At 57.8% G+C, this 21782-nt stretch overlaps 2 protein-coding genes across 5 annotated transcripts; one reads left to right on the top strand and one right to left on the bottom strand.

The window, feature by feature from the left end:
* Window positions 1–1915: 1915 nt before the first annotated feature.
* Window positions 1916–16682, top strand: Ercc2 (ERCC excision repair 2, TFIIH core complex helicase subunit). 2 transcript variants are annotated; one of them, XM_027430909.2, is made up of 24 exons: window positions 1916–2018; window positions 2221–2320; window positions 6230–6307; window positions 6384–6446; window positions 6587–6700; window positions 7999–8115; window positions 8326–8442; window positions 8785–8908; window positions 9000–9096; window positions 9182–9315; window positions 9386–9554; window positions 9998–10116; window positions 11730–11799; window positions 11877–11946; window positions 12028–12129; window positions 13039–13102; window positions 13466–13587; window positions 14206–14298; window positions 14389–14461; window positions 14613–14683; window positions 14776–14919; window positions 15028–15171; window positions 15353–15479; window positions 15937–16682. In XM_027430909.2, the coding sequence occupies exons 1-23, from the start codon at window positions 2014–2016 to the stop codon at window positions 15443–15445; spliced, it is 2283 nt and encodes a 760-aa protein (XP_027286710.1). In that variant the 5' UTR covers window positions 1916–2013; the 3' UTR covers window positions 15446–15479; window positions 15937–16682. The 2 variants fall into 2 exon arrangements, with proteins under 2 accessions (XP_027286710.1, XP_027286709.1); XM_027430908.2 differs by having other exon boundaries at window positions 15353–16682.
* LOC113837287 (kinesin light chain 3) lies at window positions 15453–21514 on the bottom strand. 3 transcript variants are annotated; one of them, XM_035449385.1, is made up of 13 exons: window positions 21405–21514; window positions 20906–21171; window positions 19106–19336; window positions 18396–18465; window positions 17864–18083; window positions 17454–17541; window positions 17271–17372; window positions 16777–16950; window positions 16345–16435; window positions 16222–16262; window positions 16029–16135; window positions 15867–15930; window positions 15453–15697 (listed from the first exon to the last, which is right to left on the bottom strand). In XM_035449385.1, exons 2-13 carry the CDS (start codon window positions 21161–21163, stop codon window positions 15626–15628), a joined length of 1518 nt encoding a protein of 505 aa, XP_035305276.1. In that variant the 5' UTR covers window positions 21164–21171; window positions 21405–21514; the 3' UTR covers window positions 15453–15625. The 3 variants fall into 3 exon arrangements, with proteins under 3 accessions (XP_035305276.1, XP_027286712.1, XP_035305275.1); XM_027430911.2 differs by having other exon boundaries at window positions 15453–15930; XM_035449384.1 differs by lacking the exons at window positions 15453–15697; window positions 15867–15930 and having other exon boundaries at window positions 15937–16262.
* Between the last annotated feature and the right edge of the window lie 268 nt (window positions 21515–21782).

Raw genomic sequence — 21782 nt, 5'->3', positions numbered from 1 at the left:
TAGACGTGCCCCGCCGTGACCAGTTTCTGCTTACTTATTTAGCAAAAGACAAAGAAAAGCTTTTATATCATGTGACCACATTAGGAAGCTGGAGAATTTGAAAAGATCCTTTGAATAAAAATGTTTAAAAGAGAAATAAAGAGCTGGGTGGTGGTGGTGGTGGCGGCGGCAGCGGTGGCACACGCCTTTAGTCCTAGCTCTCAGGAGGCAGAGGCAGGCAGATCTCTGTTGAGTTCGAGGCCAGCCTGGTCTACAGAGTGAGTTCCAGGATAGGCTCCAAAGCTACAGAGAGAAACCCTGTCTCGAAACCCCCACCCCAAAAAGAATAAATAAATAAAAAACAGGGGGATAAAAAAGGTCTGGTGCCACCTCCCCCAAGTCCATCTTCAGGGTCCTAACACGAGGTTTAAGTTGAGAGAGCAAGAGGTATGTGTTAACTAAGGGACTGGACATAGGCAGGCGAGATCCTGCCCATCACTGACTGACTGGCTGGCCTCCACCCTGGCCTGCAAGGTGGTTTGATGCATGATTAAGGACAGTGTGAAATCTCAAACCAAGAGACAAGTTTCCTCACTGACTGGCACAAGTGTGTGTGTGTGAGCATGCGTGTGCACACACACGAAAAAGATGTGTTTCGTTTGGGGCAAGGTGGCTCCACAGGCCAATTAATGCACCTGCCAATGCTCAAAATTCTGAACTTTCGCTCCCCAGAATCTGCACAGTGGACAGAAAGAAGCTTCCAGCAAGTTGTTCTCCGACAGTCCCAGTGCATACCCATGTAACTAATAAAGAAATAAAATGTAATTAAAAATTAAGTGGGGCTGGAGCGATGGCTCAGCGGTTGAACACTGTTGCTCTTGCAGAGGACCTGGGTGTGGTTTCCAGCCCCCAGATAGTGGCTCACAGCCATCCATAGCTCCAGGACCTGGGGATCTGATTCCTTCCTCTGATCTACAAAGGCACCAGGTATATACACTTGCTGCGCACACATGCAGACAGGCAAAAGCACGCATACACATACAATAGAATAACTAGAAAGAAAAACAGCCGGCCATTATAGTACACACCTTCAATCCCAACATTCAGGAGGCAGAGCCTGGTGGATTTCTGAGTTCGAGGCCAGCCTGGTCTACAGAGCGAGTTCCAGGACAGCCAGGTCTGCACACAGAAACCCTGTCTCAAGAAAACCAAACCAACTAAATAAAACGTGATTAAAAAAGCAGGCACTGAGGGCTATAGCTCAGTTGGTAAAGTGCTTTTGTATGACGTATTTATTGTCGGTGGTTGGTTGGTTTTTGGATTTCTTTCTTGGAGTTTTCTTTTTTGAGCCTTAAACTCACTTAAGTAGGCAAGGATGATTTTTTTTTTTTCTGCCTCTGCCTCCTGAGAGTGCACGTGCACCCAATTGCAGGTATGCTTGGGGGCCAGAGCCAGCATTGCAGGCGATTGTAAATTGCCTGATGTAAGGGGGCTGGGAGTCCTCTCCGAGAGCAGAAAACGCTGGTAAGTCCTTGGGTGGATTTTTAAATAACACGCAGGAGAGTCTGGCTAGAGTGGGGGCGCTCAAATAGCTGGGAGACGCTGTTTTGGGGGGTGTCTTGAGTCAGTTAGGTCTGGACACAGATTTTAATAAAGCCGTGATTGTGTGGCACAACTACGCCTTTGTAACTGCAAGCCTCCAAGCTCTCCGTTACCCTCCCCTCCCCTCTCCTCTCGGTCCTCACCGGGACAGCCCGGAAGAGGTGCGAGCCGGATCGACTCTATCGGCTCTCTTCCTTCCACGCGCTCCTGCGCCGTCCTCCACGATCCTCAAGCGATGCCTCGGGCCCCGCCTCCCCCCAAGAGCCCGCCTTCCCGCCGCCACGCGCAGGCGCGCGTCTTCCGATTGGCGGAGTGACGGGCAGGCTCGGCCAATAGCGTCGCGAGGAAGGCGGGGCTCCAGGCCCAGGCCCCTCCCCTCCTCCCTCGTTGAATATTCAAGAGGCGGGCGAGCGGACGCCGCGGGAAGACGCCATGAAGTGAGCGGCGGGGGGGCTCGGGGGGAGCGGCTCGCTCTGCGGGGGGCGATGGGGCGGCCGCTGGGCCTCGCTGGGGCCGGAGAGGCTGCCGAGGCCGGGCCGGGTGGCTCCGGGGTCCCGGGCTGGGGGCCGGGCGAGCGGGCGAGCGGGCGGGCGGGCGGAGCGAGAGCACCGGGCACCGACGCGTCGCCTTCGCCGCCAGGCTCAACGTGGACGGGCTGCTGGTCTATTTCCCGTACGACTACATCTACCCGGAGCAGTTCTCCTACATGCTGGAGCTCAAGCGCACGCTGGACGCCAAGGTGGGTGCCGGGGTCGCCGACGGCTCGACGGCTCGACGGCTCGACGGCTCGACGGCCGCCTGCGCTCGCCGCCTTGCACGCCCTCCCCGCCTCCCTCAGGCTAACTTCCTGGTCTGGTCTGGTCGGGGGAGGGGGGGGAACCCGGGCACGTTGGCCCCAGGCCTGCAATCGCAGCAGCACCCTGGGAAGCGCAGGCTGGAGCATCGCTGCAGGTTTGGAGGCCAGCCTGGGCTACACAGTGAGACCCTGTGTCAGCAACAGCGGCACAAATAAGTAACAGGGCTGGGAATGTGGCTCACCCGGTAGCTAGGGTGCTTGCTAGCATCATGGATCTGATGCTCCCGCTTTCATCCTCGCCACCGCGTAAACTGAACGTGACGGTGTGTGTCTGCAAGCTTGGAGGCCAGCCTGGGCTACACAGTGAGACCCTGTGTCGGCAACAGCGGCAACAGGGCTGGGAATGTGGCTCACCCGGTAGCTAGGGTGCTTGCCTAGCCTGCTAGCATCATGGATCTGAAGATCCCGCTTTCATCCTCGCCACCGCGTAAACTGAACGTGACGGTGTGTGTCTGCAAGTTTGGAGGCCAGCCTGGGCTACACAGTGAGACCCTGTGTCAGCAACAGCGGCACAAATAAGTAGCAGGGCTGCGAATGTGGCTCACCCGGTAGCTAGGGTGCTTGCTAGCATCATGGATCTGAAGCTCCCGCTTTCATCCTCGCGTAAACTGAACGTGACGGTGTGTGTCCGCAGGTTTGGAGGCCAGCCTGGGTTACACAGTGAGACCCTGTGTCAGCAAAAGTAACAGGGCTGGGAATGTGGCTCACTCAGTAGCTAGGGTGCTTGCCTAGCCTGCTAGCATCATGGATCTAAAGATCCCGCTTTCATCCTCGCCACCACGTAAACTGAAGGTGACGGTGTGTGTCTGCGGGTTTGGAGGCCAGCCTGGGCTACACAGTGAGACCCTGTGTCAGCAACAGCGGCACAAATAAGTAACAGGGCTGGGAATGTGGCTCACCAGGTAGCTAGGGTGCTTGCCTAGCCTGCTAGCATCATGGATCTGAAGCTCCCGCTTTCATCCTCGCCACCGTGTAAACTGAACGTGATGGCGTGTGTCTGTGGGTTTGGAGGCCAGCCTGGCTTTTATAGTGAGTTCCTGGCCAGCTAGGGCTGTGCATAGGGGGACTATTTCCCAAAGTATCTAAGGTAACTTGTGGAGGGAGAGTTGTAGCCCAGTTAGTAGAATGTTTGCCTAGCATACTCGAATCCAAACATTGAATTAACCCGGTGTGACATGATGCCTGCCTGTAAACCTAGCGCTGGGGAGGCTGAGGCAGGAGAATGAGTGGGGGGATTTGCAGCCAGCCTGGGTGAGCTCCAGGCAAGCCAGGGCTATATAGTAAGACCTTTAAAAAGGTAAGGGAGGGCCAGGTGACTTAGTGGGTGAGGTGTTTGCTGCACCAGTGTAGAGTTGGATCCCAGGAGCCGTGTAGAAGTGGAGGGAGAAAAGGATCTCCACAAAGTTAGATGTCCTATGACCTTGTCATCCAAACATATGTCATGTACACACACTCCCCAGAATAGTAATCACGGGATTTGATAATAGAATCAAGGCTGAGTCTTAGGGACATAGGTACTTTTTTCTGTCACCCAGGATCTACACATGGGCTTCTAGCTGTGCACTGTTGGGCATGTCATTTAAGCTCTTGCCACAATTTCCACCCCTGTAAATGGTGTTCATGCTTCTCCAGAGAGAGAGATGTACTTTGGTTGGGGCATGCACCAGGCCCTGGTTTCATCTTCGACACAGTGTAAGTCTGGTGATTCACCCCTGTAATCCCAGCCCTCAGAATGTGCAGGCAGGAGGATCAAAATTCATTCTCTGGTACAATAGGGTGTTCGGGGCCATGCATGGTGGAACATGCTTTTAATTCCAGCACTTGGGAGGCAGAGGCAGGAGGAGCCCTGTAACTTGGTCTATAGCCTGGTCTACATATGGAATTTCAGGACAGCCTGGGCTACATAGACAGAACCTGTTCTGTAGAAAGAATTGAACCAGTGTGCTGGGCAAATACCTACACCTCCAGCTACATCAGAGCCCTCTCTTTACTTTTCACTATTCAACAGGACCTCACTAACTTGCCCAGGCTCACGCTGAATTTAAGAACCCTCCTGCCTTAGGTCCATGTCTTGAAGAAGAGGAAGAAAGAAAGAATGTGTTGGTGATGATAACAGGAGGGGCTGGAGAGGTGGCACGGTGGTTGAGAGGACTTGCTGCCCTTCCGGAGGATCCCAGTTTGATTCCCAGTGCCCATGCCTGGCACTGACAACCAGCAGTGACTTCAGCTCTAGGGGGTCCGGCATCCTCTCCCTGCTTCTGCAGGCCCTGTACACACAGAGTGTACACACATACACACACATATAAATTAATCTTTGGTGGTGGTGGTGGTGGTTTTTTTTGTTTTGTTTTATGAGACAGAGTTTCTCTGCATTGCTTTGGAGGCTGTCCTGGAACTCGCCTCTGCCTCCCGAGTGCTGGGATTAAAGGTGTGCGCCACCAATGCCGGGCCCTAAATTAAAGTTTTTAAAGTTGGAGCTGGTGGCAGCCTTCCTAGGTTGTGAGGACTGTGGCAGTTCACACAGAAAGGGCAGCAGTTTCCAGCTCAGGGTGATTTTGTTGCTTTTTGTTGTTGTTGTTGTTGCTGGGAATTAGACCAACATGCTGGGCAGAGTGTCTGCACCTGGAGCTCCATCCCAGCCCTCTGTTTCCTTTCTGTATGAGACAGGACATAACTAAATTGCCCAGGCTCACTCTGTAGCCCAGGCTGACACTGATCTTAGCAGTTCTCCTGCCTTAGGTTCCAGGTGACAGACAGACTTTGACAGGCTGACTGGTGTTGATACTCAGAGTCTATTTGGCCTGTGTATGGTCACAGTAGTGGAAGGGGGGGGGTTCAGGATGTGGAGGACAGAGGACAACTTTGTGGACTTGGTTGTCTCCTACTTTTATGCGGGTCCTGGGAATCAAATTCAGGCTGGTAGACTTGATGGCAACCGCCTTTACGTGCTGAGCTGACTCAACAGCCCTGAACACAAACTTTCTTTAAAACAATTTTTAAAAATTGTATTTATTTATTTAGAGTGTGGGTGTCCATGCTCTGGTGTGCATGAGGAGGTCAGTGGACAACTTCTGGGAGGCAGTTTGGTTCTTCCTTCGGTGTAGGTGCCGGGGATTGAACTCAGTGATCAGCTGGGCCCCAGGTACCTTTACCTGCTGAGTCATCTCACTGGCCCACAAGTCTATTGATACTCTTAATCTTTTTTTTTTCTTTCTTTCTTTCTTTTTTGGTTTTTCAAGACAGGGTTTCTCTGTGTAACAGCCCTGGCTGTCCTGGAACTCACTCTGTAGACCAGGCTGGCCTCAAGCTCACAAAGAGCCTCCTGCCTCTGCCTGCTGAGTGCTGGGATTAAAGGCGTGCGCCACCAACGCCTGGCAGTCCTCACAATCTTGTTCCAAGTAAGGGCTGTGGAGCCAAGGAGTCAAGCAAGGATGCTGTGACCCAGGTGTGATCCAGAGAGGTCAACGAAATAGGGCTCAGCCTGCAACCCCAGTACTCAGGAGGTAGAGGCAGGAGCATCACCAAGTGTACAAAGCCAGCCAGAGGTGCATAGCAAGTACTAGACTAGCCAAGGCTACAGAGCACGATCCTTGGGATGAAAATTAAGGATGAAAAATAAAAACTCCAGCAAAAAAGAAGCAGAGATGAAGCCCCTTGTTCCCTGGGCCTTGATGGCAGTTCACCGTTGTGTGTGTCATGTTCCTAGGTAATGGTGTCCTCTAGGGTCCCCAGAGTTTATGACCCCGAGGTTCTGAGAGCCCGTGTCTTGTCTCTTCTGTGCCCAACTTTCAGGGTCATGGAGTCCTGGAGATGCCCTCAGGCACCGGGAAGACAGTGTCCCTGCTGGCCCTGATAGTGGCCTACCAGAGGGTGAGTGACCATCATGGGTGTCTGGACTGGGGGGCGGGGAGGGGCTGGATGGGGCTGAGCTGATTGTCACCCACAGGCTTTTCCGCTGGAGGTGACCAAACTTATCTACTGCTCTCGGACTGTGCCAGAGATTGAGAAGGTGGGCAGTGAGGATGGACCCAGTGGTCTGTCCCCTCCCCTCGGCCTCAGTGGTCCCCAGTTGCTGCCCTCACTGGCCTGGTGGGCAGGGGCTTATGCTGGTCCTGAGGTCCCCACGCAATGCTCCCATCGTCTAAGCAGGTCATAGAAGAGCTTCGCAAGCTGCTCAGCTTCTATGAGCAGCAGGAGGGCGAGAAGCTGCCGTTCTTGGGACTAGCTCTGAGCTCAAGAAAGAACCTGTGCATTCATCCCGAGGTGAGACCCGGGCCTCGCCCTCAGCCTTGGGCTACCCAGTGCAAGCCCCAGAGACAGCCCGTGGCCATGTGAGGTGACCACCAGTGTAACTCCCTTTTCAGTTAGATCTTGGGTCATCAGTCAGAGCGCAGGTTAGCTCCTGCTCCTAGAACAGAAACTGCTGGAGTGCCAGGGTGACGCCTCAGAATTTCTCATTTGACCTCATGGGATAAGTCAAAGTCTAAACGGTAGAGCACATTTGAAGTGTTAGGATTTTTATATACATGAAACATAAGTGAATTTCATGGCAGCCTCCTGTCCTATCTGACGATATCTATTATATGTATGTAGGTATTCCAGAACCCCAAAACACAGTTGAGCCAAGGGCTACTCAGTGAAGACAGGGTTTCTCTGTGTAGCCCTAGCTGTCCTGGAACTCACTCTGTAGACCAGGCTGGCCTTAAACTAACAGATCCTCCTGAGTGCTGGGTTCAAAAACATGTGACACTAACTGTCGGCTTGAATTTTTTTTTTTTTTAAGATTTATTTATCTAATGTGAGTTCTCTATTTGCATGTACACCCTTATTCCAGAAGAGGCCATCAGATCCCATTATAGATGGTTGTGGTTGGTAAGAACTGAACTCAAGACCTCTGGAACAGCAGCCAGTGCTCTTAACCTCTGAGCCATTTCTCTAGCCTTGTCTAGCTTGTTTTTTAAAAGAGAAACTTAGAGCCGGGCGTTTAATCCCAGCACTCAGGAGGCAGAGGCAGGCGATCTCTGTGAGTTCGAGGCGAGTGTGGTCTACAGATCGAATGCCAATAGGCTCTGAAACTACACAGAGAAACCCTGTCTCCAAAAAACAACAAAAAATAAAAGAGAGAGAGAGAGGGAGAAACTTAGATTTTTATTTTTTAAACACTTATAAACACTTCTATGTTGTTTTTTTAAGATTAATTTATGTGTTATGTAAACAGTGTTCTGCCTGCGTATCTCCCTGCACACGTTTTATTGTGAGGTAGGGCCTTGGTGTTTGCCCGGGCTGGCCTGAGTTGGTGCATTCCTCCTGCTCCAGCTGTCTTGGTAACTGGGATTCAGGTCTGTGCTGCCGTGCCCAGCTCTGGGGACGGTTCTGATGTCCCACTCTGACATCCCTGCAGCAAGTCCTTTTAACTAATAGTGGCTCAGGTGAAGGTTCTGGCTGCCCAGAAACCCCAGCTGACCTGCTACTTGTGATGTCCCGAGTTGGGAAACCCAGGTTGGCGTAGCTGGCACGCACTACCTCCTGTCTCTGTTGTAACTTGTCCCCTGAACCCCCAGGTGACACCACTGCGCTTTGGGAAGGACGTGGACGGCAAGTGTCACAGCCTCACAGCCTCATATGTGCGGGCCCAGTACCAGCAGGATGCCAGCCTGCCTCACTGCCGCTTCTATGAGGTGCAGGGAAGGGCCCGGGCCGGGGAGGGCAGACACCCTCAGGACAGCAGCTCTCCCTGACCCTTCCATCTTCTGGCCCGGGCCGGGGAGGGCAGACACCCTCAGGACAGCAGCTCTCCCTGACCCTGCCATCTTCTGGCCCGGGCCGGGGAGGGCAGAGACACTCTGGACAGCAGCTCTCCCTGACACTGCCATCTTCTGCCTCCCCAGGAGTTTGATGCCCACGGACGCCAGGTGCCCCTCCCGGCAGGCATCTACAACCTGGATGACCTGAAGGCCCTGGGGCAGCGGCAGGGCTGGTGCCCCTACTTCCTGGCTCGATACTCGGTGAAGAGTTGTTTTGTTTTCTTCTGGGGCAGGGTCTCACTTATAACCCAGGCTGGCCTCAAACTTAGAAGAACCTTACGCAGGTTCCCAGCTATGGGGGTTATAGGCATGAGCCACTTTTGCCCACCCCTCCGTTAGCCCATCTGTCTGCTTGCATCTTTGTTGACCTGGTACCTAGGTCTTCCTGTCTCCAGCCTCTGTTTATGCCTTGCCTGGGTGGTCCCATCTGTCTTTTCCATCCACCTGCTGTCTGTCTTGGTGTTACGTCTGTACACCTGGGAAGGAGTGGTATGGCGGGGGCAGCAGGGCCCAAGGCAAAAACTTATCCCTCCATGTTCCTAGATCCTGCATGCCAACGTGGTGGTTTACAGCTACCACTATCTCCTGGACCCCAAGATCGCAGACCTGGTGTCCAAAGAGCTGGCCCGCAAGGCCGTCGTGGTCTTCGATGAAGCCCACAACATTGGTGAGGAGGGTGCCAGGGTGTGCAGACAGCGGCGGCCTCTCTGCCCCGCCCCCAAGCCGGCTGAGCCCATGTCTGTCTGCTTTCCTCCTAGACAATGTCTGCATCGACTCCATGAGTGTAAACCTCACCCGCAGGACTCTGGACCGCTGCCAGAGCAACTTGGACACCTTGCAGAAGACGGTGCTCAGGTGCCCACTCTGCTCCCTGTGTGCCGCCTGCCTCCGTGGCCCTGGACACCTGCCCCATTCCAGCTCTGTCCCATGTCCCCGCCAGGATCAAGGAGACAGACGAGCAGCGGCTGCGGGACGAGTACCGGCGCCTGGTGGAGGGGCTGCGGGAGGCCAGCGCGGCGCGGGAGACAGACGCGCACCTGGCGAACCCTGTGCTGCCGGACGAGGTGCTGCAGGGTGAGCCGTGCCCCACCCCCCACCCTCACACGCCTTCCTTCCCGTGCCAGCTGACTCAGTCTCCCTGCAGAGGCCGTGCCAGGCTCCATCCGCACTGCCGAGCACTTCCTGGGCTTCCTGCGGCGGCTGCTGGAGTACGTCAAGTGGCGGCTGCGCGTGCAGCATGTGGTACAGGAGAGCCCTCCTGCCTTCCTGAGCGGCCTGGCTCAGCGCGTGTGCATCCAACGCAAGCCCCTCAGGTGCGCATGCTGCCATGGGGACCTCAGGTCCAGACCTGTGGCTGGTGACGGGGTCAGGGGTCAGGTCAGAGTCGGATGTGGAGCGAGCCGTGTCACTGTGAGGTCAGCTCTTGGCTGTGACCGCTGCAGGACTACCTGGTACTTCTGCAGCCCTATGCGTGTGCATATGCGAGCCTGGGAAAGTGTGTGGCTGTTCTTTCTGAGCGTGGGGCCCACGACACTGGCTGCACAGCACAGTGACTGATGGCCATGGGTCTTGTTTGACAAGAATTTGCATACAAGCGGCAAACCTGGGCGCCGTGTGCGTGTGCTAGTGCTGTGCGGTAGCTGTGGATGTTTGCAGTGTGGGGACAGCTTGGCCACAGACGATGCCCAGGTAAACAGGTGGCGAGAGTCCCAGCCATTGCTGCTTCCCTCCCTCTCCCGACCCCATGGCTTCTCAGGTTCTGTGCTGAGCGCCTGCGCTCCCTCCTGCACACCTTGGAGATTGCTGACCTGGCTGACTTCTCCCCGCTCACACTCCTTGCTAACTTCGCCACTCTCGTCAGCACTTACGCCAAGGGTAAGCTCCCCTCTTGCTCCTCCTGGCAGCGGACTTGGGGGCCTAGCTAAGTCGGGTGGGGTATTAGCAGGAAGTCTGGGCATGTGAGACAGGGGATTTGAGCTACTATGAGGGCCCTGGGGAACAAGCGAGTGAGCGAGCCTCGTGTTCAGATTCGTGTGTCTAGAGGCTCCTCCTGGCTGCAGGGGGAGAACTCGAGTGAGCTGTGATACTGAGCAGAGGGATGCTGTGCGGTCAGCCCACCTTTGGCTGGGGGAGAAGTCCTCATGTGTGCCTGAGGGCACCGGGAGCCATGGCAGGGTCTGGGCAAGGGATGTACTTGGTGAGGTTGTTGTTTTCAAGGTTCATCCAACAGAGAGGGGGAGCCATAGACTGTGGGGACAGGAAAAGGGAGCCTTGGGGAGAGCTATGGGAGAAAGCGGCCAGATGTAAAAGCCCTTGAGGGAGAGGGATGCAGGTGATGCACAGGGAGAGGGGACAAGCTACAGCTTTTGTTGCCCCCGCCCGCCCCAGCTTTGCACTGAGTTTTTAAGCTTATCCCTGGGGATTAGTACCGTAGCCAGGAAACCAGGTCAGCTGGCGTCCTGCAGCTGGCCCAGCCTTGGAAGAAGGGGCTGCTGGCAGCTGTCTGCTTCCTTCTGCCCTCACCCAGCCTCTTCTCCTGGCCTTCATTGTTCTCCCTCCGGCCCCCACCTACTGATGCATCCATCACAGTCTTACAGAAAGCCTCCTTCCCTGTGCCCCATCACCTGCCCGAGTCAAGTCCTTTACCTCTCAGAAAGTCACCCCCACTCCATTCCATCCTGGGCCTGCCCCTCCCTCTGTCCCAGCTGGGTCTCTGGCTAGCTGTCTCCCCCGTGCAAGGAGAGCCCTTTTGGGTAGGACCGAGATTCTGTTGGTTTCTGCTGGGTCCTCAGCATGATGCTGGACACAAGACCTGGTCTTTCCTTGCCAAGTGAAACAGAATCTGTGAATGTAATCATTTGTTCAGTCAACAGATGGGCCAGGCTGGGCCCCGTGGAGACAGCGGGATCTAACACAGCCAGGCTGGGCCCGGAGTCTAACACACACAGCCAGGCTGGGCCCAGCACAGCCTTAGTTGCCCCCCTCATCCTCCTGTCCATATCCCTACCCTCATCTGGGAGCCACAGCCTGGGGGCTAGGAGCAAAGATCACTCCAGAAGGGGACACTAGAAAGTGTGGCTGTGCTGTGAGGAGCAGGAGTCCTGGCTCCCAGGGTGCCTGTGGAACAAGGACCCAACCAACCAAGTGGGCCCTGGGACATGACGCTGATACCGTAGCTGGGAGCAAGGGCTGGCCCTGCAGAGTTCATGGGCACACTTCTGGGTATGGCAGGAGTGTGGAGACACCAGCCAACTTAAGGTTCCATAGCGTCTCCCCGACTGCAGTGTGGGGAGCAGGGGGGGACAGGTGGGAGTGAGGCCGGCCTGGGGGAGGGCGGGCCTGGCCTCCCTGCGGGGCCGTGCAGTGAAGCCCTGGCTCACCCTGCTTCCACACCTGAGCGTTTGTACAGTCCTGTCCTGCGCTAGCCATGGCAGGGGCAGGGGCAGGCGGGGGCTGTCGTGCACACTCACCGGCCTCCTCCTCCCCAGGCTTCACCATTATCATCGAGCCCTTTGATGACAGGACCCCGACCATTGCCAACCCCATCCTGCACTTCAGGTGAGATGCAAGCCTGTGTGGACAGGATGGCTTCGCCCCCGGCCTCTGCCCTGGGTGACGACTGTGTTATCCCACAGTTGTATGGACGCCTCCTTGGCCATCAAGCCTGTGTTTGAGCGCTTCCAGTCTGTCATCATCACCTCTGGGGTGAGGACTCTGTGCTGTTGTTCCATGGGGGCCCTGGTCCCTGCCCCAGTCTGCTGAGGTCCTCCTTGCTGTCTCTTGCAGACACTGTCCCCACTGGACATCTACCCCAAGATCCTGGACTTCCACCCCGTCACCATGGCAACCTTCACCATGACACTGGCCCGAGTCTGCCTCTGCCCAATGGTGAGTGGGTGAGACCCATGGGAGCACCAAGCCACCAAATGGTGCCTGGAAGGGTCTCTTCCCAGCAACCTGGACCATAGTGCTCAGGGAGCAGGCCTGGTGCTTTATCACCGTATAGGTCAGGGTGAGTGTGCCATTTGTCATCCAGCTGTGACTTGGATAATGAGCCTGCCTCTGTTTTGGAGTTTAGAGTGTGGCCGGCTGTTAGACATATTCACCCCACAGTCCATGGGCCACATGAAGCCAGCTGTGGCTGGGGATGCTGTTTGGCACATCAGAAACACTTTAAACCTTACGCAAGGTTTGTAGCCTGCTTGCATGCTTGTGGAGCACGAGCTGTGTACAGCCTGTCTGCAGGCCTGCTCTCGGCAGCAGGGGTTAGTTAGACGGTTGTTTTCAGAGCTGTGGGCTTTTTGGAATGTTCCCTCTGACCATTCACTGGCATGGTGGACTGGGGAGGGAGGCTAATGGGGTGTGTGTTTTGGGTGACCTGTGTTCTGAAACTACCTAAGGCTGGAGTGTAGCCTTGCCTAGAAGCAGAGGTCCCTGCCCTGGGACCTGTTGCAGGGCATTGGCCCAAGCAGTTGCAGCCATAGGCTTAGGGCCACTGTCTATGTCTACATGACGCTTTCCTGAGCTCGGGCCTTATTTGGTACAGTGCTCGCCTAATACATGGAAGTGCCTGTGCTAGCTAGCTGTGGTAATGCAGGCCTGTGATCTTGGGAAGTGGGCAGGAGGACCAGGAGTTCATGGAACTTCAGAGGTTGGGGAAACAGCTTCTCATGGGTTTGGGAGGGTAGGTAGCCTCAGTGAAGCTCGCGTCTAAAGGCCAGCCTGGGCTACATGAGACACTAAGTCAAAAAAGGGGACATTTGTCAGGTGTATCACAGAACCTTCACTCTGTTTCAGATCATTGGCCGTGGTAATGACCAGGTGGCCATCAGCTCCAAATTTGAGACCAGGGAAGATATTGGTGAGTCACCTGTGTGGGCTTGGTTGGGGTGGGTTACAGGTGGACAAGGACTTGGTACCATAACACACACACACACACACACAACCAGCCTCTGTGGCGGACACAGGCCCACTGTGGGTTGAGCCCACCCTGGGTCTCTTCACTTTGGAAGCTGTGCCACCAGGCACCACTGAGCCGTAGCACCAGCAGAGGGCCTTTGGAACAGTGGGCACTGGCTTCTGAGTGTCATCTAGAAGAGACACCGCCACCTCTATGTATTTCTTGTGCTGTGGCATGTCTCTGGGTGGCTTGGGAGGAAGGAACTGGATAACTAGCCTCAGTGAGCAGCAGGAGAGGATCCAATCTCCAATCCCCTCTCCCTAGCTGTAATCCGCAACTACGGCAACCTCCTGCTGGAGATGTCTGCTGTGGTCCCCGACGGCATTGTGGCCTTCTTTACCAGCTACCAATACATGGAAAGCACCGTGGCCTCCTGGTATGAGCAGGTATGCCTAGTCCCCACCACCCAAACCCTCAGCTCTGCTCTTCCTGTGGGGGCTTCACTCCCCATGTTTCCACCATGACACATGTCACAGGACAGGATGGTGGTGCTAACAGACCCTGCAGGCTCATCAGTGTTTCCCTTGACCAGAGAGGACCACCATTGGGGTTACTGCAGACTACATCCCCAGCAAGCAGGCCTGGTGCCAGGGGGACGGTGTTGTGAGCTTAAGGTTCCACTCTAGGAGCTCTTGTGTGTGGGTGAGGCCTCTGCCTCCCGAGTGCTGCGATTAAAGGCGTGCGCCGCCGCCACCCGGCCAGGACCCTGTATCTTGTCCTAGTGGGCAGCCTGACTTTTGTCTCAGTCATTACAGTGACAGATTTGAACTCTCGGGATAACCCCTGGGTGTGGTCCTTGCCTGGATTACGGTCAGGCCCTCCACCTCCACTGGCCACTTTAGGCCCCGTGCCCACCTTCTTGGGTGGGGATCAGCTCCCCACTTTGGACTGCCAAAGAGGTTGGACTGCTGAGGGCCCAGAGAAGGATCTCCACGGAAGGCCACAGCAGCGGGGCTGGAAACAGGAGCGCTTGGTCCTGTGCCCTGACCTCCCTGTCCCCCCAGGGCATCCTTGAGAACATCCAGAGGAACAAGCTGCTCTTCATTGAGACCCAGGACGGGGCAGAGACCAGTGTGGCCCTGGAGAAGTACCAAGAGGTGGGTGCCTGGGACAGGCAGGCAGAGCAGTGCCAGCTGCCAACAGGGGAACGGGAAGGGGCTGAGGAGTGACTGCCTCCACCTCCCTAGGCGTGTGAAAACGGCCGGGGGGCCATTCTGCTCTCGGTGGCTCGGGGCAAAGTCTCAGAAGGGATTGACTTTGGTGAGTGGACCTGGCTGGCTCTTGGCCCAGTGGCCTGCCCACCCTCCCGTGGCTGCTCCCCTGGGGACCACTGGGCATGCAGAGGGATCCTTTCCACGTGCCCCCTAATACCAGCCGAGAATGCACTGTAACCCTGCTGTGCTGTCCCCAGTGCACCACTATGGGCGGGCTGTGATCATGTTCGGTGTCCCCTACGTCTACACTCAGAGCCGAATCCTCAAGGTGAGTGGGGAAGCTGTGGTGTCTGGAGAGGGGCGTTGTGTTTGGGAAGGAAGGGCAGGAGCCCTACCTTAGACTCCTCCCTCATTCCCCAGGCCCGCCTAGAGTACCTGCGGGACCAGTTCCAGATCCGCGAGAATGACTTCCTCACCTTTGATGCCATGCGCCACGCAGCCCAGTGTGTGGGTCGTGCCATCAGGGGCAAGACAGACTATGGTCTCATGGTCTTTGCCGACAAGGTGAGGCCTGTGGGCACCCCAGCCTAACCTATCCCCCTTCCTCACAGGGGACAGGGTGGTGGGCAGCCTGGGTTCCAACCTGGGGTTTGCTGTCCTCCCTCGCCACAGCGCTTTGCTCGGGCTGACAAACGTGGGAAACTGCCTCGATGGATCCAGGAGCACCTGACTGACTCTAACCTCAACCTGACCGTGGACGAGGGTGTGCAGGTCGCCAAGTACTTCCTGCGGCAGATGGCTCAACCCTTCCACCGGGTAAGCCCTTAGCCCCTCCCTCCCAGTGTGCACACTTCCCCTAGTCCCCACAGGGTCCCCATGTCCAGGAAGTGAGGGACACTGATGAGAGACCTAGCGCCCTTTTCCCAGTTTGGCCACGCATTGCAGTCATGTTGACGTGTGCCATTTGACGCCTGTCCTTTACCTCTGCGCCTTCCAGGAAGATCAGCTGGGCCTGTCACTGCTCAGTCTAGAGCAGCTACAGTCAGAGGAGACGCTACGGCGGGTTGAGCAGATCGCACAGCAGCTCTGACCAGGACTGTGGGTGACGTCTGTGGCACCAGGAGGTACTGAAAGGTCCCAGGACCCTCAGGCAATCTCCCAGTCCCAGAGTACAGTCTTTAATTGCAGGGAGGACAGCAGGATCCCGATCCACAGGTGCCACCCACCCTTCCCAGTTCCTGAGCGGCTGTGGCCACTGCAGCCAGTCCACTTATCGAGGGCTCAAGTCCTGGGTGCTGGCGCTCATGGTCCGCAAGGCCTCACTCAATTTCCGGGTTGAGAACTGGGGGCAGGTACAGGAACGGTCAGAGTTCTTTTCCAGTTGACACTGGGATCGTGTCGTGCCTCTGCCCTCCACCCCCGACTGGACCCCATCATGAGTGCCGGGGAGGAAGCCCCACCTTTCCTGTCGAGCCTGTCAGCAGCACCCTACTCCACCACCGGCCCCTCACCTGCGGCCTGGCAGCCCTCGGGCCTTCCACATTCAGCATGTTGAGTGACACGGCTCTCTTCATCCTTCAGAGGCCGAGAGGACAGAGTGAGTCAGGAAGGACTGCAGGGCCCTGGCTCTGACCAGTGTCGCAGACGGGCTGCTGAGCTCACCCAGCACTCACCCTGCAGCGCCCGCCATGCTCTCCCCTCGGAGGCGCGAGACCAGCTTCTCACTCCCCCGCCGGATGGACTCTCGAAGCTTGGAGAAGGAGCTGCTCCTACGCAGGACCTGGGGAGGGCACGGGGACATGTGGGGACATGGCGGGGACCCACCCAGACCAGGCCCAACAAGGATCCAGGGTGGAGCCTGCTTACCTGCTGTTGTGCGTCACCAGCTGTGCCTACATGGGGGGCTCCTGTGGAGCAGACGGGACATGGAAGTGGGCGTGACAAGCGCCACACAGGAGGGTGGGCAGGAGGCAGTAGGGGTGCACTCACCGAGTGGGGCGGGCAAAGCCTCCTGGCTGAGGATCTCCTTGTACAGCTCCTCTGCTTGTTGGTACTTGTTCTGTTTCAGGTAGGCCGAGGCCTGCGGGGAGGGCCGGGGCAGGGCGCGGGCATCTTGCTCAGGCCTGGGAATGTCTCAGACCCGTCCGCCCGCCGGCCGGCCCTCCCCAGCACCCTGCCCCACTGATGACGGTGCAGACCCACCATCCCAGAGAACCAGGCCGCCCGTCCCTGGCCCACTCTTGCGCCTCAGTTTCCTGCCTCACTGTGTGAAAAGTCAGGAGCATCTGCTGTGAATTAAAGCCTGACACAGGCTACTGTCAACTGTTTGCTCCTGGCCTTTTGTCCCTGTTTGATCTACAGGAAGGAGCCTGAGGTCCCCTCCCCACAGTGTCCCCAGGACAGGACCCACCCAAGCCTCACCAGGTTGTTCTTGGTCTTGGCCACATTGGGGTCATTCGGCCCCCCCAGGGCCTGGTAGATGCTCAGGGCCCGTGCGTAGTGCCGCTCCACGTCCTGGAACTTGCCTTGGTTCTGACACAGCAACGCCAGGTTGTTGAGCTGCTTGGCCACATCAGGGTGGTCGGCGCCCAGCACCTGGGGACGCACAAGCCATGTGTCAACAGGGTGGCCCATGAGATGCCACAGTCACCCAGGGTCACAGGTGGGGAATGCAGTGACAGAGTAGAAGCTAACACGGTGCGTGGGAATTAGTGAAGCCAGAGGTCATGGGTGCTGTGTCCAACGAGTCAGCTTGGAGATAGGAAGTGGGTCGGGAGGCCAGGGTCAAGCAGGGCATTGGGTGGAGCATGGGACTGGGTGCTCGGCTCAATGGGGGAACCTGCCACCAAATGCAAGGTACACCAGGGATTATGGCTTGTGGTACCAGTGACAAGGCAAAGAGCTGGCTGCAGCACCTTCTCACGGATGTCCAGAGCGCGCTGGCACAGGGGCTCTGCTTCCCGGTAACGCCCACGTTTCCCATAGAGGACAGCTAGGTTGTTGAGGGTGGCGGCCACCTGCAGGGGGAGAGTTGGCAGAGGAGGGCCCCTACAGGTGTTCCCCCCCCCCAAGCCCACCCTCCCTGAATTGGGGCTCACCGCAGGGTGTTCAGGACCCAGAGTCTGCTCCCGGATCTGTAGGGCATCGTGAAGAAGGTCCGTGGCCTCTTTGTATTTGTTCTGGTCCCTGTAGGCAGGGTCAAGCTGGGACCACTGGCTGGACTGAGCCAGGAATGACTGACATCTTTCAGGGGACCCCTGGTCTTCTTCCCACACACCCCAGGCCTCTAGCACAGATTCCCAGTCTGCCAGTTCTGTCAAGCATCGGGTCTCCTGTCCCTTGCCCACCCTGGTGCCCAGACTCTGGCTCTCATCATCTCTCCAGCTCTCTCTTCCTTTTATTGTCCTGCCCACCACCCCCCTTTTCCGTTGCCCCCCGGGTGCTTTATCTTGTCAGAGGATTGCCACTACCACAGACGGGGGCCCCTCCAATCAGCCACGGCTCTCACCTGTACACCAGTGCCAGGATGTTAAGCATAGTGGCCACATCCGGGTGGCAGTGGCCCGAGCTCCGCTCCAGGTCCTCCAAGGCCTGGCGACATAGAGGCACCGCCACCTCGTAGCGGCCCTGGCCAGCGTACTGGATCACCAGGTTGTGCAGGGTCCGAAGGCGAGCTGGGATCTCATAACCACCCTGCTGCGCTGCTGCAGCTCCTGCTGCCTCGGGACCTGGGGGAGGTGGTGTGGAGTTCCCCACGATGGGCCTCAGCCTGCACCGCACCCTAGGGCTCCTCTCGCACTAGGCCTTATGCTGACACTGGACACGGGGTTACAGAAATCTAACTGGCCAGTGGGATGTTAGGTGCCAGAACCGAACCCGCCTAGGTCATAGGCTGCCTAACTTCCAGCCTCCTCCCTCCCCATGCCCTGTGCCCGGCTCAGAGGCCTTGGCGTCCCAGGTCAAGGCTCCAGCCCCAGGCTTAGCCTGTAGTCCTGGGTGATGGCCCTCTGATATCGTGCCCAGGGTTCCCACACACCCACCTCTCCTTTCCTCCTCTTCACTGGGGAACAGAGAAGCCAGGCTGTCTCGGCGAGGCGGGGACTCGGGCCTCTGTGGGGACCAGGAAAGAGTAATTCCCAGAACAGTGAGCCTCAGTGCCCTCAAGCTACTTCAGGCCTGTCCGTGTAGCTCTCTGTTGTCCAGGACAGGGGCTCGCTCTGTAGACACTCAGACAGATGAACCTGCCTCTGCCTCCAGAGTGCTGGGATGCCAGGCTTCAGGACTGGTTTTGTCTGTGAGTCTCACTGTGTAGCCCAGGCTGGCCTTGAACTCACAGCACCCTCCAGCCTTAGCCACGCCAGCTCTGAGTCTGACAGAGGCGTGGGTCAGGAGGAGCCTTTGAGGTGCTGGGCGTTGGTGGCGCACGCCTTTAATCCCAGCACTCGGGAGGCAGAGGCAGGCAGAGCTCTCTGAGTTCGAGTCCAGCCTGGTCGACAGAGTGAGTGCCAGGATAGGCTCCAAAGCTACACAGAGAAACCCTGTCTCGAAAAACCAAAAAAAAAAAAAAAAAAAGGCCTGGGGAAGACCTGGGAGCTCAGGGGAGCACTGAGGGGGCTTTGGAAGCTCAAATGGATGTGGGGATTTGGGGATCCCACGCGTGCTTAAAGGGGTACGGGGTACTAAGAAAGGCCTGAGGGTATCTGGGGGCTCTGGGAAGGACTGTGTACCCTCCTCGCCTTGCCCCTGGTACCTGGCTCTCCTCGGGCGGATCGTACTGCCGCAGCTGGCCCAGGAACTGGAGATGGCTCTTCTCCTCCTCCAGCTGGGCCACAGCCTCCTCACTGGCCCGCAGTCGCCTCTGCGTCTCCTCCAGTTCCTCTCGAAGCCATGTGTTCTCTTGGGCTAGCCTCCGCGCCTGCGCCCGCAGCCTCTGCTTCTCAGCCTCCAGCACACTCACGTGTGCGGACAGGGCCAGCAGCACCTGCCAAGCATCGGAACCATGAGGAGTGGATGCATCCCTCGGACAGCCCCAGCCCCGGCTTTTTACATCAGGCCGGATACACCCGTTCCACACAGGTCCCCCCCAGATTCTGAAGACAACCCAGTGTGGCTCTGATAGTAAGAGTTTTCCAGAAACCCCCGATTCCAGCCAAATTATGCATAGGGTTAATTCCTATTCCATCTATTTAACCCAACACCTTCATAAAAAAACATCTGTGAATAACAGGGGTGTGGCTCAGTGGTAGAGCCCCTGCCTAGAATCCCCCAGTGAGGGGCTGGGGACGTGGCTCAGTGGTAGAGCCCCTGCCTAGAATCCCCCAGTGAGGGGCTGGGGGTGTGGCTCAGTGGTAGAGCCCCTGCCTAGAATCCCCCAGTGAGGGGCTGGGGGCGTGGCTCAGTGGTAGAGCCCCTGCCTAGAATCCCCCAGTGAGGGGCTGGGGGCGTGGCTCAGTGGTAGAGCCCCTGCCTAGAATCCCCCAGTGAGGGGCTCAGTGGGAGCCCCTGCCTAGGCTCAGTGGTAGAGCCCCTGCCTAGAATCCCCCAGTGAGGGGCTGGGGGCGTGGCTCAGTGGTAGAGCCCCTGCCTAGAATCCCCCAGTGAGGGGCTGGGGGCGTGGCTCAGTGGTAGAGCCCCTGCCTAGAATCCCCCAGTGAGGGGCTGGGGGCGTGGCTCAGTGGTAGAGCCCCTGCCTAGAATCCCCCAGTGAGGGGCTGGGGGTGTGGCTCAGTGGTAGAGCCCCTGCCTAGAATCCCCCAGTGAGGGGCTGGGGGCGTGGCTCAGTGGTAGAGCCCCTGCCTAGAATCCCCCAGTGAGGGGCTGGGGGCGTGGCTCAGTGGTAGAGCCCCTGCCTAGAATCCCCCAGTGAGGGGCTGGGGGTGGCTCAGTGGTAGAGCCCCTGCCTAGAATCCCCCAGTGAGGGGCTGGGGGCGTGGCTCAGTGGTAGAGCCCCTGCCTAGAATCCCCCAGTGAGGGGCTGGGGGCGTGGCTCAGTGGTAGAGCCCCTGCCTAGAATCCCCCAGTGAGGGGCTGGGGGCGTGGCTCAGTGGTAGAGCCCCTGCCTAGAATCCCCCAGTGAGGGGCTGGGGGTGTCAGTGCTCAGTGTGAGGGAGCCCCTGCCTAGAATCCCCCAGTGAGGGGCTGCCTAGAATCCCCCTGTGGCTCAGTGGTAGGAGCCCCTGTGGCTCAGTGGTAGAGCCCCTGCCTAGAATCCCCCAGTGAGGGGCTGGGGGCGTGGCTCAGTGGTAGAGTGAGAGTGCCTAGAATCCCCCAGTGAGGGGCTGGGGGCGTGGCTCAGCGGGAGAGCATCTATCTGCCTACCAGGAGCAAAACCTAGGGTTCCATTCATAATGAAAACTCCAATCTCCCTCCAGGACTGAGCTCTCCGGGAGGACCACATGCGGGACACACAGGGATGGAATCTCTGAACTGAAGTCCCTCCTTCCTTCTTCAGGCCACCTGAACTTCCTCCTCTGCACAGGGTCCCCTCATCCCTGGGCCTCCCCCACCCCGCGCACTCCGCATCCCCGGTCCTTCTCATGGCCCCACATACCTGGGCCTCGCCCAGCCCCAGCTCGATGGCCTCCAGCGAGTGCTTCACCACCTGTCGCTTCTCCTCCAGCAGCTCCACTCCAGGCACAGGGCCCGGTGCAGCCAGGGCCTCCGCCAAGTGCCCAGCGAGACTGCAGTGCTCAGCCCGCAGGGCCTCCAGCCCCTGCACTACCTGTCTCGTCTGCCGCACCAGCTCCTCGGGGTTCAGGCGCTCTGGGCCCAGCCCTGTGCTTCCGGGGGCTGCCACCTGCACAGACATGGCTACTCCTGGGGGTGGGGGTGGGGGGCAGTGAGGGTGAGGGAGTCACCATCTGGGCCACACAGACTCACAGCCTCTCTTCATTCCAGCCATCCCCCTGCCCCACCCATCCTGGCTGGCTCCCCTTTCCACCCCAGGCAGCCTTCATGGGGGAATTCTCCCAGGGCTCTCTGTGCGTAATCAGCTCAGAGGGCTAACAGCCGGCTCCAGCCGCCCCTCCACCCTGCTGCACTCCGCTCACCTGGCCGGGCCCCCCCACCCAGGTCCCCAGACACCCCAGTTCAGAGCTCCCAGCCTGCTAAGCGTGCCCTGGGAGGACCGGAGGCGCCACCTCTGCCAGGCTGGAGGGCGGGGCGTGTGGAGGCGGCAGGATCCCGGTGAGCTCATTCTTAGGGTGTTTTTGTCAGGAACCAGTCAGGCCACTGGGGGGGGGGGGAGCGGAGGGAGGGATGAAGGATGGAGCCCTGAAAGCAGGGTAAGTAGAGCAAAGGGCCTGGAGGCCAGGTCGGGAGGGGTGTCTAAGGGGGGCCTTAAAGTTGGGGGACCAGGGGGACCAATCCTGAGATTGGGGGACCAGGACCAGGGGTCCCAACCTATGCTAGCCATGGCTCACGGATGG

Source organism: Cricetulus griseus, chromosome 9 (genome assembly GCF_003668045.3).
Source record: "Cricetulus griseus strain 17A/GY chromosome 9, alternate assembly CriGri-PICRH-1.0, whole genome shotgun sequence".
NCBI classification, from domain to species: Eukaryota; Metazoa; Chordata; class Mammalia; order Rodentia; family Cricetidae; genus Cricetulus; species Cricetulus griseus.
This window is presented reverse-complemented; position numbering and strand designations above follow the sequence as displayed.